The sequence below is a fragment of the Camarhynchus parvulus genome, chromosome 3, assembly GCF_901933205.1.
Source record: "Camarhynchus parvulus chromosome 3, STF_HiC, whole genome shotgun sequence".
NCBI lineage: Eukaryota > Metazoa > Chordata > Aves > Passeriformes > Thraupidae > Camarhynchus > Camarhynchus parvulus.
In genome coordinates, this window is record NC_044573.1 from 27,585,447 (window position 1) to 27,602,641 (window position 17,195).

At 36.4% G+C, this 17,195-nt stretch overlaps 1 protein-coding gene across 3 annotated transcripts in view; it reads right to left on the reverse strand.

The window, feature by feature from the left end:
• The window catches only part of BABAM2 (BRISC and BRCA1 A complex member 2), a 161,730-nt gene that overhangs the window by 126,778 nt on the left and 17,757 nt on the right, over positions 1-17,195 (reverse strand). For all 3 annotated transcript variants that reach the window (XM_030945386.1, XM_030945385.1, XM_030945383.1), the window contains exons 3-4: positions 13,550-13,626; positions 887-981 (exon numbers count right to left, since the gene is read on the reverse strand). In XM_030945386.1, the coding sequence (XP_030801246.1) occupies positions 887-981; positions 13,550-13,626 (172 nt within the window). The remainder of the gene's footprint in view (positions 1-886; positions 982-13,549; positions 13,627-17,195) is intronic.

Here is a 17,195-nt window from a genome sequence, read left to right on the forward strand (position 1 = left end):
CCAAAACCCAGCACTTGTCATGTCACACATCAAGGACATGTTCAACCTCCATCATGACACCCGTACCACAGCACGACAGCCACTGACTTCCTTTGGGCACCTCTGGGGATGTGCTCATAAAGCACAAGAGGAGCTGCAGGTGAGGGCTCTGCACTACCTCATTAGCAAGTTTTGAGAGGGACAAGTATTGTAAAAGCATAAACACTGATAGCTTCTTCAAACAAGGCTTTACTACTTGAGGCTAACTGTGACTAGTGAACAAAATGCCTGGTTTCAGGTTGTGGTGTTTCTCCTTCAGTAGTAACAAGGCTGTATAAAAGTATTTTCTCATTAATTTCTGTTCCTCCCATCTTTTAGAAATTAATTTCTTTGTCTAGATAACCCTAACACACATGAGCATATAGCTTTCTTTAATGCAGTGGTTCTAATAACATATTAACTCTACACATCCTTCCTCAACAGAAAACAATGTGACACCATATTACACAAATTTATTTTACAGATAAAGGCTTTTAAAGACAATTTATGAACTATTTTTCTGAGACAGGTCATTTAAGATGGTCATATATTAAATAGACATATTTTTACAGATAGTCTAAGTAACTAAAGTTAAAGTAAATGGTAATATTGTCTTGATTAAAATGTTTTAAACTTTGCACCGCCTCCTCCTTTCCCCCATTTTAACTTTAAATTCAACTTTAGAAAGCAACAAATTCAACTTTAAATCACTTTAGAAAGCAATGTGTTTACACTCAAAATACCAGTGCGATAAGAGGCGTATTTATTTTTTATTTTGGATTGTTATAAAATTCCTGTTCCTGAAGCTATGCTACAAAAGCAAAGTATCTCTACAAGGTGTAAGGTTCTCAAATAGTAAAGTACTTACATGCAAGGCAGAAGGATCTGGCAAAAACTCAGCATCCTCTCCAAAGATAAAATCTGGTGGTAGGTCAGGATAGTGAGCATTAAAAATTATATCCCCTGAAAAGCAACAAATGGAAACATGGTTTGCACTTTTATATATGTGCTTATAAATAAAAAATAATCACATACAACACACATTTTTAAACACAGAATTTGACAGCTACATTACATATATTTCATGTATATATCCATATAATTTTTACAAAAATTCACATGCAAAATAAGCATCAGATGTTTTGGGAGATGAAGTCAAATTCCTGAGGCGCAGCTGCTTCCTCCTCTGCAAGCAATGAAACATAAAATACATTATTGCTTTGTATCTCAAATTGCAATTTGAATACTATTGAGGAGTGCCTCAAAACACTGAGTTAGAAAAGTGATCTTGTTTTAATAAAAAGTACCATATTTAGATGGCTGTGTTCTATTAAAAGTCAATTGCAAACTACTAAAGTTCACAACTTTCAAAATACCAGAGCTTTTAAAAATTAGTAGCACTTACTCCCTCTCTTCTCCTCACCACTGCCAACTCTTAGAAGGAAGAATACACAGTTCAATAGGAACCATTCCAACTACCCAAATTCCGGCCAAGAGAAATGCAGTATTGCACATTTAAATGGAGAGATGAAAATTAACTGAAAATACAAGACTTCATCACAGCTTGGCACTGAGCTTTCATCTTGCCAGTGTCACAAGATATGCAATTAAAGGAAATTTGGGTTCTAGTATTTCACTAGTACACATACTTCAGAGTTCATATAGATCAAGAGGTGGTCATATGCATCTGAGCTTTCAAAAAAATCCACCCACTGTTCAAGAAAAAAAAATTAAAAATGAAAATAAGTGTTTCTAGCCTTACTTGTCTACCTCCCCATCATTCCTTATGACAGTATGAAAGAATAACTGAGCTTTTGCATAAAACAGATTTATGAGGTAGGAGACATTAGAAAAAAACTGTCTACTATGTGTTACGACTCATTTAAAACCCACACAGCAAAGTAAAACCAGTATAGTAATCCTTATAAACAATTCTGTTCAGAGAAAGTTATACCACTTTTTATTTCTTAAAAAACTGTGAATGCAGAACTGGAGAAAAGCATTAGATGAACAAATCTTGCAAAGCCACATTGCTTGGCTCAGTGGCGTCACCATCTCAAGGCATTTAACATGACAGTTTTAATTGCGGATATTCTGTAAACTTGGCCTTAGTTGGAAGCAAGGATGCCATGAAGATTAATTGCAGGGGATGAAGGCTCATGAGCAAGAAGCCACTGGCCAGTCTGGAGTAAGTATTCTCTACAGTATGGCTCCAAATCACAAAGTCACTGATCATGCGACGAGTAGAGCACAGTGTGGGTTTCTCCTGTCCACACTCCCACCCTCCTTTCACAGCTGTCAGGAGCACGTGTAAGTATGGGATGCAGAAAATAGCAGAGGTCTGCCAGTTAAAATTCCCAACACACTCAAAATAAAAATAAAACCTTTCATTTAATTTCAATTTCATTTAAAAGAATGAAATGTGCACCAGTCCCGGAGGAAAAGGCATAAAATTGCAACAGGAAATGCATCTATATTAAGTAAGAAAAAATAATTGCTAGATTAGCCTAAACTGTAATACAGCACTGATGAATTCAAAAAAGTTGATGTTTACTAGGTTGGGTAGTTCCTACACCACCATGACACAACACTACAACACTTTTCTTGATATTTACTGCAATTAAAATGTCATGCATGGCTCCTTTCAACAACCTCATCAATTCCTACATAAAGAGCAGTGAACTTCAGGTTATGTACTGAAGGAGATTCACCTTAATACATTATTTTCCTGAGTTTTGAAAGGGGCATGAATATGAGTTATGAGTAACTCAGAAAACAGCCCAATGATAACGGCTGGCTCATGACTTAGACAGTCCAATGCTACTCCAAAGGAAAGGACTGTCTGTACCTGCGCTGGTGCCATGCTCCTACATGATGCTAAGTAACTCATTTAGCACACACTTTTCATAGTGCAGGTGCTGGCTGCATGCTTTTCATTCTCTGCATTCCTCCTTTAACAGAGCTGGTGAAACAGAGTAGATAAGATGTATCTACTGCTCAGCTCACTTAAGAGCTGCACTCCAACTACACACATACTAAAAAAAGCTGCTTAGACTAAAAGAAGGATCAAAATAACAGCGTATTTTTGATGTTACACCTCCATACTTGAGAAGTGAAAAACTATTACAGAACCCTACATCACGAGGCAGCTTCAACACTCTGCTTGAGTAGTGAGATTGGCAATAAACCATATCCACCTCTACGAGCTGCACAGTAAGGGGTGAACCTCAGCAGAGCTGTGGCAGTAGGTGCCACTTGGAGGTACAAGTAGGCACAAACTCTTTCCTTTCACAGAGTGAACTCACAACAGCTCCTAGAACACCATTATATGCAGTGCTCAATATAACAGTAAATTAAAGCTGGCATCATGAGTTTAACACGCTAGGTGGTAAACTTTAACAATTTGGAGTTCAGGTCAGTTGCACATTCCAGGCAATGATTCGTGCTGGGGGATCAGGGACATTTGGACACGGGATCCTCTTCTGACCACTCAGCTGCAACGTGTGGTCACACCAAGGTCAGGTACATCAAGTTGCAGCTGGACAAACCAATCTATTACCTATCTCACATGCTCATATTTGTTCTTTAGGCCTTCTGTCAGACACCTTCTTCCACTAAATATCAGTGACATTATGAGTCCTTATCCACAATGAATGACCAACTATACAGATGTTTGCATTTTGGAAGTGTTCATTTGCGACGGTGGTTGCACGGGTTTTTGGGGTGATGGAAGAGATGTAGATCTGACTCCATCATAAGAAGGCTTGATTTATTATTTTATGATATATACATATAGTATACTAGACTAAAAAGAAAGGAGATTTTCCAGAAGCTGCTAAGCTACCTAAGAATAGAAAGGAAAGAATGGTAACACATGAGCTGGCCTTGACAAACTCTGAAAGCTAGCTCTACTGTGACTGGTCACTGAACCAAAACATCCACACCAGATGAATCACAGATCCACCTGTTGCATTCCACAGCAGCAGACAATCTATTGTTTACATCTTGTTGCTGAACTGCTCAACTTCAGCAGGAAAAATCCTAAAGAAAGGATTTTAGTGAAAAGGATGTCTGCGACATTCATGACCTACTGATACCAACAACCTATTCAGGTAGAATGGAGAGAATCCAGAGTAAAAATTAACATTGTGATATTTGATTTTCTGTTACTCATAATTATTTGTAATTGCTAAAATTGTTTCTACTTGTCCAGGGTAAACATGACTCAAATCCAAATTCCCAAGTCCTTTCAATTAAAGTCACTTTGAGACCAAATGTACCAATATTAATGCCAATATGTATATCAAGATTAGCTATATAAAATGTGGCCTTCTGGAAATTGAATACACTATAGGAAAAATAGATAGGTTCTCCAGGCTTCAGAATAAATAAAACTAGTAGTTCAATGCCTGTTAATTATACATTCACAAAACCAACTATTGCTGAGACCATACTCAAAATATTCTACAACCCTACAGAAATGAAAAATGATGCCATTGCTCTTACATTCTAACTGAACAGAAATGTATCCTTTAGGCCCTCCTTCCTACAGTACCATAAGCTCTTAGCCAAATATAAACCTTAATTTATTCTGCTACAATCTAACCTCACACAGGCCAGCTGACAATTTAATAGAGACAAAGAAGTACAGAACAAAATGTTGTTTCCACTTCAATATTAACAGTTAGAAAAGAGCAGTGATTTTCTATCATCAGTGGCTTTCATTCTGGAAGTTAAAAACAACATCTTACTATTAAAGATTTGACCTTAGAATAAATTTTTAACATATTTAAAAATGAAAAAAAACCATTCCCTCTGTCAAATCTTATTCTATTAAGTCTCACTTCTGCCATGAATCCAAAGATGTTCAACTATTTCCTAAAACAAAAGAAAAAATAACCTTTTTTTTAACCATATCAGACATCCATACACATCACCCCCAGTCTCTCCAACTTTTCTGTTCTGTGCTTTCCCGTTCCATACAGTATCACTTATGTCTTGCTTAATTTACATACTAGAACAGAAAAGGTAACACCTGTGACCCTAAAAGGCTTAGGCACCAACGAAGGTGTTTACCCCATTCGCAACTATGAGCATGAGCTATTTTCCTAAATTACAGCAGCAAATCACACAGTAATAAATCAGTCTACAGATTAAGAGGATCCTAAAGCTGAGTTTTGTTCTTGTTAAATATCAAAACCCAGAGAAACTAAAACTGCAGTTATCAGTTTGCTTGGCAGGGCTGTGACGTGTAACTAAAACATGCTTCATTACACTCCAATAAAAGGTATTTAAACAATCACAACAGCCAACGCAAATCTGGTTTTACTTCACACAAATATTAACACTAGCCTCTGCAGTAAGCTTACAAAATATAAGGTGCTAAATGTTTTGAATCACAAGTTAACAGTTTGTCTTGACCTACTAGAAATAGCCATTTTTATAACAAGTACTATATTTAATGCTTTCATGATATTATCTGTGGCTTACCCTCTTCAAATATAACTGAGGTAAATAAAAGTAACACTTTTAACCAATAAAGTAATTTGCAAAATTACCGTGCTTAAGAGTTTGTGAACATTTACCATTCTAACCTTAGAGGAAAAAAAAATGAAAAATCAATAGAGTCCTGCAGTTTCTGCTCTTCTCACCCAGATGACACAAATACCCTTTTCCTTGCATTTCCAGCACAAGTTTCTAGTTTTGCATATGTTTCAACTCTGTTTGTCCTTTTCCCCTTGATGGAAGGCCAGCTGTGTGGTGCTCCACAGTACTACTGACCATGACTATTCCAGTGTAAGAGCAAGGCAAGCAAAACCTTCACACTCCTCATTGTTGTAGATATACCAGCCAATAATTACTTTGATGGAATTACATTTCCAGTTATCCAAAAATATCACTTTCTCTCCCTTTCTTTATCCTCAGGCAAGCAGCATTAAATGCTGAAATGTTTTACTTCACAGAACTTCAAAAGAAAAGTTAATTTGCTCCCCACAGACAAAAAGACAGAAATATTACTACTTAAATCTATAATTTCTTCTAAAATTCACATGGTCTGCTCTTTTCTCATCTATCAAAATGCATAAGCAAATCTAACAGAGGAATAAGAATTGACTACAAGTAAGACAGGTGTATCTCAGCAAGAAAAGGAGAAATTTCTAAAATCCCTACAATCTCTTTCCACTGGCCTATCCAGTTCTTCCTCTCCTGGTAACTTCATTTTGGGGTATTTTTATTCTTTTTTATACTATAAATTTGTAGTACTGAAAAATGTTATGCTACGAGTGCCGCAGCATTAACATCCCTGTTTAACCAACAGCAGCAAAATTAGGAAGCAGTCCACCAGTTAACTTCCCAAACTCTACTTCTGAAAACATATCTATATGCTTCAGTTTCTTTTGACACCAAGAATTTCTAAATCAGCACTAAGTATGTAGAATAAACATGTGTGGCCACTGCAACCCAGAATAAGACCAATTTGAATGGAATTTGCTATGAAAGAGATCAACCCATTTGGTTTTTAAAAAATGCAAATGCAACTTGATCACAAAACGCATTCACAGATAATAAGGCAACTGCTGAAGCAAGAGCCCAAACTATGTGCAGAATGAGTTCTGGGAAAATACACCAAGTGCTCCTGTTGAGTATTAAAAAGGAAAAACCAGTAGAATTATATTATTCATCAATTCAAAATTCAACCTGTCTCTTCTAGTAGCCATGCAAACTGTAGACAAAAACTACTGATCAGTCTCTTCTATAAACAAATTCTTACCTAAACCAGCCAGCTTTGATTGTCTTTACAAATACAAAAGTAATCAGTCACTCACTACAACCTGCAACCAAGACACTAAGTCAGTAGTATGAAAGGATTTAAATTAACTAAATGCAGACCTACCTGGAACCCTTGTCAGTGAATTCCATGCTAAAGAATTTGTTCTGCAGGCTTTCAGTCAAAAACAGTAATATAATACCTATAGAAGCCCTTTCTAATTGGTTGGCAAGAAAGATTAGTTCCTGAAATTACAATAAAACTTGTTACATACAAACCTACTACTACTATTGAATAAAGATACATGAGTAATTCTACTTTGCTGTGGTACTGCTGCTGACAGGCTATTCTGCTCCCAAATAAAGGCTGTTTTTGAGCTTAATTTCTGATGTGATGTGCAAATCAAGATATCAGAAAAGGAAAGGCAGAAAAGTCAGCTTAAAGACTCAAAACCATCTCATAATAGAAGGACAATTTGAAAAAAAAAATTATTTGATTGCATTAGAAAAAAACAAACCAACTTCTCAGCACCTCTGTGACACTCCAGAAGAAATTCTAGCTACTCCACTGCACACAAGGACGTGGAAGACCAACTCTCCATGAACTAGGTGCAGCTCATTAAACCAAGTTGTTTAGTCTCATTTGAGATGCCTCAGGGCACATTTACAGCAGCTATAGTACATGGTTTTCAGAGAGATCAGTGCCCTGTGGGTCAGAAGCTGAAAAGGCCAAGCAAGGCATTCTTGGGAACCTCAGTGTTAAGACGCCTCTAGTTAGGTTCGTGAATCAAGTCCCACTTTTCCAACAGAAGAAAGAAATATATAGGATGAATTTGCAGGGTGTTATTTTCATTCTTTGACAAAGAGGTGCAGGTATGGGTCATTTTTTTCTTTAACGTCCACTGACAAATGTTGCTGTAGGAGGAAAAAAAAAGAGCTGTAAGACTACAGGAAGTCTGTATTTTTGTGAAGTGGGAAAAACTGTAAAAATGAAGTATAATTAAGTAAACTGGATCCCAAGCTGAGCAAGAAGACATCAAGACAATCTCAGTAACTTGCAGTTCTGTAGCTGGGCAACTGCTTTCTCAGAAATCTTAGTACTAGAATTGAAGTGGACAAAGATGAGAACAACAGATAATTCATGATAGGTTAAGATATTGGTAGAAATTAAAGCCAGGCAACACTGAAGAAATTAAAACAGAAACACCGCGTAGGTGAGAAAAGGAAAGATGAAGGCAAAGGATAAATAGATTCAAGCAAATGGACCTGAGACCACCACCAGTATGTGCAGCCCAAACAGGTGAAAAAAGGAGGAAAGAGCAAGGTAGCAAGGTATTATAGGAATACCACTGTGGAGGACTAACATAAAATCTTTTAAGCCTCTCTAAGTCCACACTTGTACATAGATAATTCTAAGGTCACTTCTCTTGATGAAGAAATACACTAGGACTTACAACTGCAAAATCTTCTGTAATTTACTTGCTCAAGAGAAGTCTAGAACATAAGAAAAAGTGAACAAAGAACCCAAGTAAGAGGAAAGTGATTATTTTAAAGGGGGAAATACTGTTGTAATCTTTGTATTCAAAGAACAAATAAGATTAGACTCTCTTGACACTCTCATTAGGTACTGTCATTAGTTAACAAACAGGTTACTGAGAGAAAAAGATTTATTACTCCTGCCACGTAAAGCAAGACTCAGCCAAACTTCAGAAAACACATTGCCTGGAAAAATCTTTGGTAAATTGCATGACCCTAAAAAAAGACATTTATCACACAGGTAAGGATAACACCTAAGTATAATCTGAATTAGAGCAACCAGGAAGTCCTTCTTGTAAGAGCCTCCACCTAAATACAGCCTGTGTAAAATAACCTAACGGTGCAAAAAACACACATGCACTGCAGCAACATACTTATGAGAGTCTTAGATCTTACAGTAATTTCAAAAATCATTTTTACAATTGTTTATTGGCACAATAAACAAGTGTTTAGCAACTTACTTGGCAAAGCGGCCTTTAAAGGGACAATAAGGAGGTCGGGCTGTTCTCTACATTTATCTTTTTGTTTCTTCTTAATTACTTCCTTAAAATAGAAATCCACAAGAAGACTGGATGAAATTACTGAAAGAGTTCCATCACAGGAGTAAAAACAGATGAAATTTTGTACCATGTATTATGGGCTATATTTTTAGACTGGTTAGGCATCAAGACTGATTTCCTCCTTTAAGGCCCATAACCAAAAAGAGTAATAATCCAACAAACAAAAATCAGAAGCAAAAAATTAAAAACTAAGCTTCAAATGAGACAAAAGAAATGTTCTTCAGGATCAAGGAAACCAAAATGGTGGCAGTAGAACCCAGAGACATAATCCACTCACATAAAAACAGCGAAAATCAGACAGAAGATGAAAATACTAGAGTTCAAGAGGCCGCAGAGAACAGTAGCATTGCAAGGGCAACTCATTGTTTAATCACTGTGAAATTCCAGATGACAGCCCTCAAGGTCAGAGAGGGAAGGAGGCATCAGTGCCTGAAAAAGAAAATGTGAAGAGCAAAAGCAAAAAAAAAAAAAAAAGGTCAGATTCCCTAGCAAGCAGCAATGAAAGCTTGAGTGGAAAAGAAAAGCCAAACCCAAGATATTCCAAGGATTTCTGGAAAAAATTTGCAATTTTATTCTAAATGGCATGTTTTAATTATAAAGACTATTGCAGCTTATAACTCTGCTTATTCTGACAACTTCTGCTAATATCTGCATTGATGTTTTATCAACTAAGACTGAAATATCTGCAAGAGTTACAGAACACTTCACTTCAAAATACACAAATACTTCATCCTAAAGGATACTGAACTTTTCTAAGCAAATACTGTGGTCCAGTTAGCAATAAAGTATACCTCTGCATACTGCACAAAGTAAGTTTTGTTCTAGAAATACAGATTCAATCTCTTACAGGATATTCCAGACAGTCTTCCTGAAATGAAAACTCCAATTAAGAACTCTGAAAAACTCAAATACAGAGAAAACATGGAGTTTCATGCAACAACACTGAGTACTGGATGAACTAATAAAAAGAATATGGCCATCTCACATTTCAACTGACAGTCAAGGAAGACTAGGCTCAAGTTTTCTAAATATTCCCACCATGAAAATAAGCAAAAACAACTTATTTCCCTTACAGAAGAAAATAAAATAAAAGTGTCTCCCTGAAAGCATGACTTGAAGAGCGATGGAAGACAATCTAGTATGACAATTAGTTTATCTTGAACACTGGCATAGTATTTTCTCCAGTATAAAACTGTGGGTATCTCCAAAGTCCCTGGCTGGAGCTGAGTAACTCTTCAGTCATTCATTACTCTTCAGTAACATTCCAGCATCTCTTCATACATGCAAAAGTAAGGTGAACGTGACATCCTAAAAAAAGCCCATTACACAGCCAACAAGCCACTGTGAAGTCACAACATGTTTGCTCCTACCAAAGTTTAAAAAACAATTATTTTACACTACAGATAGTTAGACTTGCCTGCAAGTACACTTCCTCCTTTTTTGAGAAGCTGTGAACTTTCTGGTCTTTTGGAAAACAGGATTGCACTTACACTTCCCTAAAGCTGCACACCAACAGTTTCCAACACACTGGCATTGCTACAAGGGTGCCCGTGCAGTGGCAGCGGTTATGATTGATGATATGCAAAGACCTAATCTGTTGCAAAGAGGATGCAAGTCAAACCACAAAGGAACTACACACTTCAGCCTCTATTTGGTACCACATCTGAACCCATACACTAGAGATCCTGAATGCGTTCAGCCAATCTTTTTATTCTGGCACATTTCGCAATTTTCCTTTGCAGAAATATTCTGCCCTTGAAAGATAACATATCTAGCAACAGCCTACAATAAAATATCTAAACATCTCTGTTTGCACACTATGTCTGTCTTCCCCTGCCATCATTACAGATCTAAACACAAAATTATTAAAGCTTTCTTGAATCTGCTCACATCACTATTTATTCCACATGCTGTGACACTTAATGATTCACAGCATTTTCAAATATGTAACACTGAAATGTGGAGGATTATTATTACTTGAATTCACAGCTATTATTAGACACCTCTGAAAAAGATAAACTTGTTTACAGCATTTTCAGTTGTCTTTGTTAAAATACATAACATGCTCTGTAGGTTTTTTCCCTTTAATTGTGTATATGATATAAAAAATATAAGAACACTGGAGAAAAAAACCCCAGATTTCTTGATACTGAAATTTAATTTAATGCATATTCCATAATCATATTTCTAGGTGCTTTAACTGGACTACAGTCATTTAATATATGAATATAGTTTTTATGGCTGTGCACTTGCATATGGGCATTTTAGTCTATCCATTTTCTTTTATGAATCAGGAACAGCTTCAGCCTCTACCTGAAATAAAACTTACATCTCTCAGAATGTACAAACGCAGCCCTGCATAAGATAAGACAATTCCATAGAACTTGATACCACTCTATAAAGCATGCCATTCAATGAAACATATTTTGACTTGCTCATGGTCATCAAACAAGACTCAAGTGGAATCCACTACACATCAAGACTCAACAGGTTAAGTTTACTACACATTTTAACAATATTTAAAATAAAAGGTCTACCTGGGAGGGCAGTTTGTTTCATACAATACAGATACTACTCACAAGACTTCTGAACAAATGCAGAACCACTTCTTTTGTCTTAAAATAATTACTAGCTAGGACTTAAATATCCGAATTTTATTCTATGAGAAAAAATAATTGGTAATCCTCTTGAGCCATAATTTCATATATTTAGAAAAGTCAAAATAGCTATAGTAGGCCGATACATGAGCATGGCTTCTCTCTTAAACACCTAAGTAAGCTTCTAGATCAACTTATGAGAAAGACAACTTTCCTTACAGGTGCCAAAAGGAAGCTTTAATGTACTTCTAGAACATAAGGAGCTTAATTGTGTTGGTTTCTGTTCATAAAGGATAAGGACTTCCAGTGCATGACATAGTGTAAAAAAACAACAACCAAAGAAAAAAACTGCAGAAGGAATACAATCAAATTCTTAATACACAAAATGTCTTGGAAAGCTACAGCATGTGTATGGTGCAGTCTAGATGGATACTATCAAAGCAGCGTTTTAAATGCTTACCATTTCTGTTCACACCAAGCACCTGCTCCTCCAGACAGCACACTTTCATAGACTCACAGGATAGCTGGGGCTGGACAGCACCACTGGAGACTGCCTAGTCTAATCCCTCAGCTCAGGGCAAACAGGGGAGATTATTCAGGGTCGCGCCCAGCTGGGTTCTGAACAGCCCCAAAGATGGAGATACACAAACTAGACAAGCTCTGAGCACAATCTGTTCTACTTTTTAACCACCCTTGCAAAAGAGTTTTTATTGCGTTTTAATGGAATTTTCTACATTTCAATTTGTGACCATTTCCCTTCAGTGACCACCACTGAGAAGAGCCAGGCTTCTTAATTTATCCCCATCAGGTATTTATAAACATTGGTGAGATTTGCCCTGAGCCTTCTTTTCTTAAGAAGCCCCAGCTATTTTGGCCTCTCCTCATACAACAAATCCTCCAGTTCTTGGTCATCATTGTAATCTTTTGCTGTACTCATTGCAGTGTGTCTGTTGTCATCTTATTGCAGGGGTTCCATACTGTTGTCTCCTTATCACAAAAGCTTCATACCTTCTTGATGTTTCTTGTGAGCAGCTCCTCAGAGCACTGACCCTTTCTTCTCCACAAAGCAGCCAACTGACTCCAGTTCCCTTCTCAACCAGCCACCCCACTCTTTTATAGCACTCTTCTTCTCATTGGTTACAGCTGCGGCCTGTTAAAGTCAGGCCTATACCTAATCTTTGATAATTGACCCAGCTGCAACTCCTTAGGGGTAAGATTACTTTCTGAACTACATTTTCTTATATTCTATCTCCCTACATATGTCCATGTTGCTCTGGTAACAGACAGAGCAGAACTGGACACAGTACTCTAGGCATGGCTTTACCAGAGTTGTCCTAAAACCAGAAATGCCAAGCCTTTAATTTTACTTTATCTGAAATTCTTCATCCTCTCTCATTTTTTAGTTGTTAGAGATAAAAACAACACAATCATTTTTCAGCAGTTCAAGTTTAGAAAATGTTACCTTCTAAAAATATACAAAAGTAAATTTTATTTTAAACCTGTGGAAAAAAACCCACAAACTAAAACAAACAGAACACACACTAAGAGTGGGCAAATGAATTAGTTGTCTACAGGTTCTCTAAGCATAAAGATGATTTAACAATACCACTAAATCAGAGAAATCAAATTCACATTTCTCTGATCTGGTCAATTATACCAGTCATTGTTTAAAGATACCTAATAAAATAGCAGACTAACATCTTTTATTGGAGCTTAATAAAGAATTATTCCTAAAAGAGACACAAAGAAACAACACAAAACATATACAACTTACAAATGAATCTAAAAATGGTCATGAGATTATCTTAGTCATAACATTTTATTAGAAATATCAGGTTGTAACTTTTAGAACACATTCTTCAAAACAGTAGTCTCACAGAAGCCTTTAAATTTATCTTAAATATTACACGTTCCTGATGGTTGCGTGTTCTTGGAACTGAAGCTTTAAGAGAAAACAATAAAGACATGTATCTCAAAACTCACAAAGTTAGACAGACACACTGGAAAGTTAGTGGGACATGGAACACTGAAAGAAAAGCCAAGATGCAGCTGCAAGATTTTTTAACTTACATTTGAGTGTTTCTCCTGCATAAGGGATATGTAGTTTAAAACGATCACAGCTGGGTCCAGGGGTCAAGGATGTGCAGCTAAAAATGAAGATAAGAGAAGAAAGAATGTGCTAAGCAGTTACAGATGGTAGCAAACACTAACATTATTCTACAGGATAAAAATGACTAATAGCAAAGATACTGTGACTACTAGAAATACTCATCCTTATGATTCTGAGAAAGAAGAAAAAGAGGAAAGATGCAGGAGGCCCATTCTCTTTTGATCAGCAGTTCTCACAATAGCATAAGAAATGTTAGGATTTGTGCCAACTTTCTCCCATTTTAAAAAGAAAACATACATGCAAAATGCTCTGGTTTGAATGTGTAATCAGAATGCTCTCAATTAGTCAGTCAAAGCCATCACGTTCCCCACTTTGTATACAATTTTTCAAGTCACAACTCTGTATGTCACAGTAACGTGGTTACCTGCTCTCTATCCCTACCACCCATATAACTGGGATCAATCTTAATTTTAAGTCACTAACATTTATTATTTTTTTACCTATCATAACATTAAAGTTTTCACTTGAGGAAAAGTCTCACAGTAGCCTTCAAGCAGGCAAGTTTCAGAATCAGCTACCTGAGGCTGTAACAACTGAGCATGTTATGTTTTTGGTCTGTGACTCTCCTGTTTATCAGGAGCACCGGAACAGCAGCCAGACTTCATGGTGGTGAGTACTTCATGAATAGAAAAGTCACTGGAAAACTGTTTAGTGCTTGGGCCAGACATGATCAACTTTTTCATAGCCTTTAAGTCATAGATCAAAATTCACAAATAAAAAAATCTCAAAATCTCAGCTGCAAAACAAGAAACAGGGACATTTATTGTTTCACTGGCAGGAATGGTCTCTCTGCTGTGGGCTGCTGGGCATATGATGATTACCAGGACAGAAACACTGGAAGCCCTTAGAAGTTCATTGCTTTATGGTTTTAGGGATCTTGATAGCCCTGAATCTTCTTGCCAGCCTAACATTACTGAGAACTGTTCATAGCCCCAGGACAACTGTTGCAAGCCACCTAAAAATCAAAGCCATACTGATCAAATCTAGGAAAAACAGTGAGTGATAAGAAAGGTAGACAAAGGTAAAATAACTTGACTAAACTCAGATCACTGGTAGAGCTCTAATACACACCACTGACAACATATTGAAAGAAAACCCACATTTACTGGGCTATACACACAGCCAAAAGCAGTAAGGTGGGTAGGCCAGAAAATTGTCCAAAATTCTGATCCTACCTTATCAGAAAAAACATCATAACTCCTGCAACTCTATCTCTCCCACTGCACAAGAAGCATCAGGGCAAATGGAACAATCTTAATTCTCGTTCACATACTCAAAATAGTTCAGAGAGCCATTTATCTCAGGTCCTGGCTCTACAGTCTCTTTTCCTCTTTCGCTTGCAAGTTACGGAAACCATATGCACTAACTTCAGACTGTTTCTATTCAGTGAGCTATACTTACTACAGTCAAATTCGTGCCTGCATGTAGCTTCCTCAAAAAGAAGCACCCATGAAACTACAGATCAATGAACTTAAATGGAGTTTCCACAAAAATACTAGAAAACATAAGCAAACCACTTATTTGCAGCTAGAATCTAAGGCAGATACAATTAAGAGCCACATGCAGTTAACAGCCTACACTGATTCAGCAAGAATACACCATATTTTTTCTCAATCACTATAGAAATTAGATAACTGTCCTTTCAAATCAAAAGGAAGAAACACATCTATCTTGTCCTGTCTTTGCCTTAGAAAGGTTTTTGCAACATCTTGTGAGAGTATCACGAGAAGCAATCTAGAAAGACATAATTTAGATATAAATTATCTACTATCAGGTAAGCACAGACTTGAATGGAAAGCAAGTTTCAAAAAAGGATTAGTTTACATCTTGCTTCATCCAGGAAGAATGACCTGACTCGGTTTTCTTCTGCTGGAATAATACTTCACATTTTATTGAAAGACTGATGATGGAAGAGAAATGATGCTTTGTGAAACCTGCTGATGATGCAAACGTGAAAGGGAATACAGCATGTTAGACATAAAGACCAAAGCTGAAATATGTTTTGATTTAATGGTTGCACACTATTTATCTTTAAATTTCATCTGGGTAGGGCCAATAAAAAAAAGTGAGCATCACCAGCCTCACTGGGAGTAAATCAACTTAAAAATACAAAATATTGGATCACTAGTACAACAGAAACAAGAGAATATAATTATTTTTCAAGATGCACTTTTTTAATAGGTGAGAACAGCAAAATGGGAGTGCCCACTGTTAGGGCATTTTAATGGCTGTGGATGAATTTAAGAGCTATACAGACATTATCAGCTACTTCCAAATAATTTCTATGGCTTACAACAGGTATTAGGCCAATTCTAGGCAAACAAAAAAAAAAAAAGTGCACCATAAAAAACCCTTTTCAAGTTCTAAAATATCTCTGCAACATCATTTAATATTTAATGAAAATTTCTTTCAAAGTATCACAGGTCACAGTCTGAGACATTTCTCAAATACCATCAAAATTACACTGTTGTTAGCTTTTCAACAGACACAAAAATTTCTGATCCTGCAAATACCCTACAATCTATTCTTTTAGCACAATGGGCCATTTGGAAATACTTACGGAAAGTATAATATTCTTTAACATTAAAATAAAAGCTTTATTTAATGGTAAATGTCCCTAAAAGCAATACTAAGTGCTTCTCCTATATTATTATACTGTACTAGAGATGTTTTTAATTTTATTGGTCTAGAAATGATAGAAAGTGACAGTATTAACATTTTTTTCCCCCCAGATTGCTCTGGCTGGGCTGCACAAGAGACTTCAATAACTGCAATAGGCTGAGCAACCAAGCAGAAATATTATATACATCCATTTGAAAGGAGGCAGTTTCTTTTTAGTATAAACAGCGAAAGAACAAAACTCCTAAGGCAAACCAAAACTTTGGTACATGTAGGAGTCTATGTGTGACCTCATTTCAACAGAAAGCCCCAAGTAATGGCCTGACTATGGACATTATCTCCTGCTTGAATTTCCTTAACACACAGAACCTCATAAAATTAGATACATGTCTGACCCTGACACATGACTTCTGTCTTCTACAAAATTTAAGACTTTTGGTTTTTGGAAGTGTGATCCTTTCCTTAATGTGGTGTACATAAAAATAACACTTAATAATGACTTATAACTAAGTCTTTTAAAGATTATTTGTTGTCCTTTCTTTAGAGGGAATGGACATACAGAACAATAATACCTCATGTTGAAAATTAATGTCCTAAGCTGGCTCTATCTTATGATATATAGGTGTGCTGTCTCCCTCTTTATTCATGGAAAAATCTTATACTTGTTTGCATTTATTTATCTAAGTAACATCAATATTTTACATAAGAAAGCCACTGAAGCAGGAATGAATGCTCTGATGCTCAGAGCAGCGATACATCTTAGTCTTCATAAGATGATTAATGCTATATCACAAGATCTCCCACAATGGTTTCCCTACTAAAATATCAAGGAATCATCAACTTGAAAAGTTTCTGGAACCAAGGAATATTAAGCGTATTGCCTAAAATCATATTGCCTTATTCAAAGGTTTGTCCTGAGACTTATGG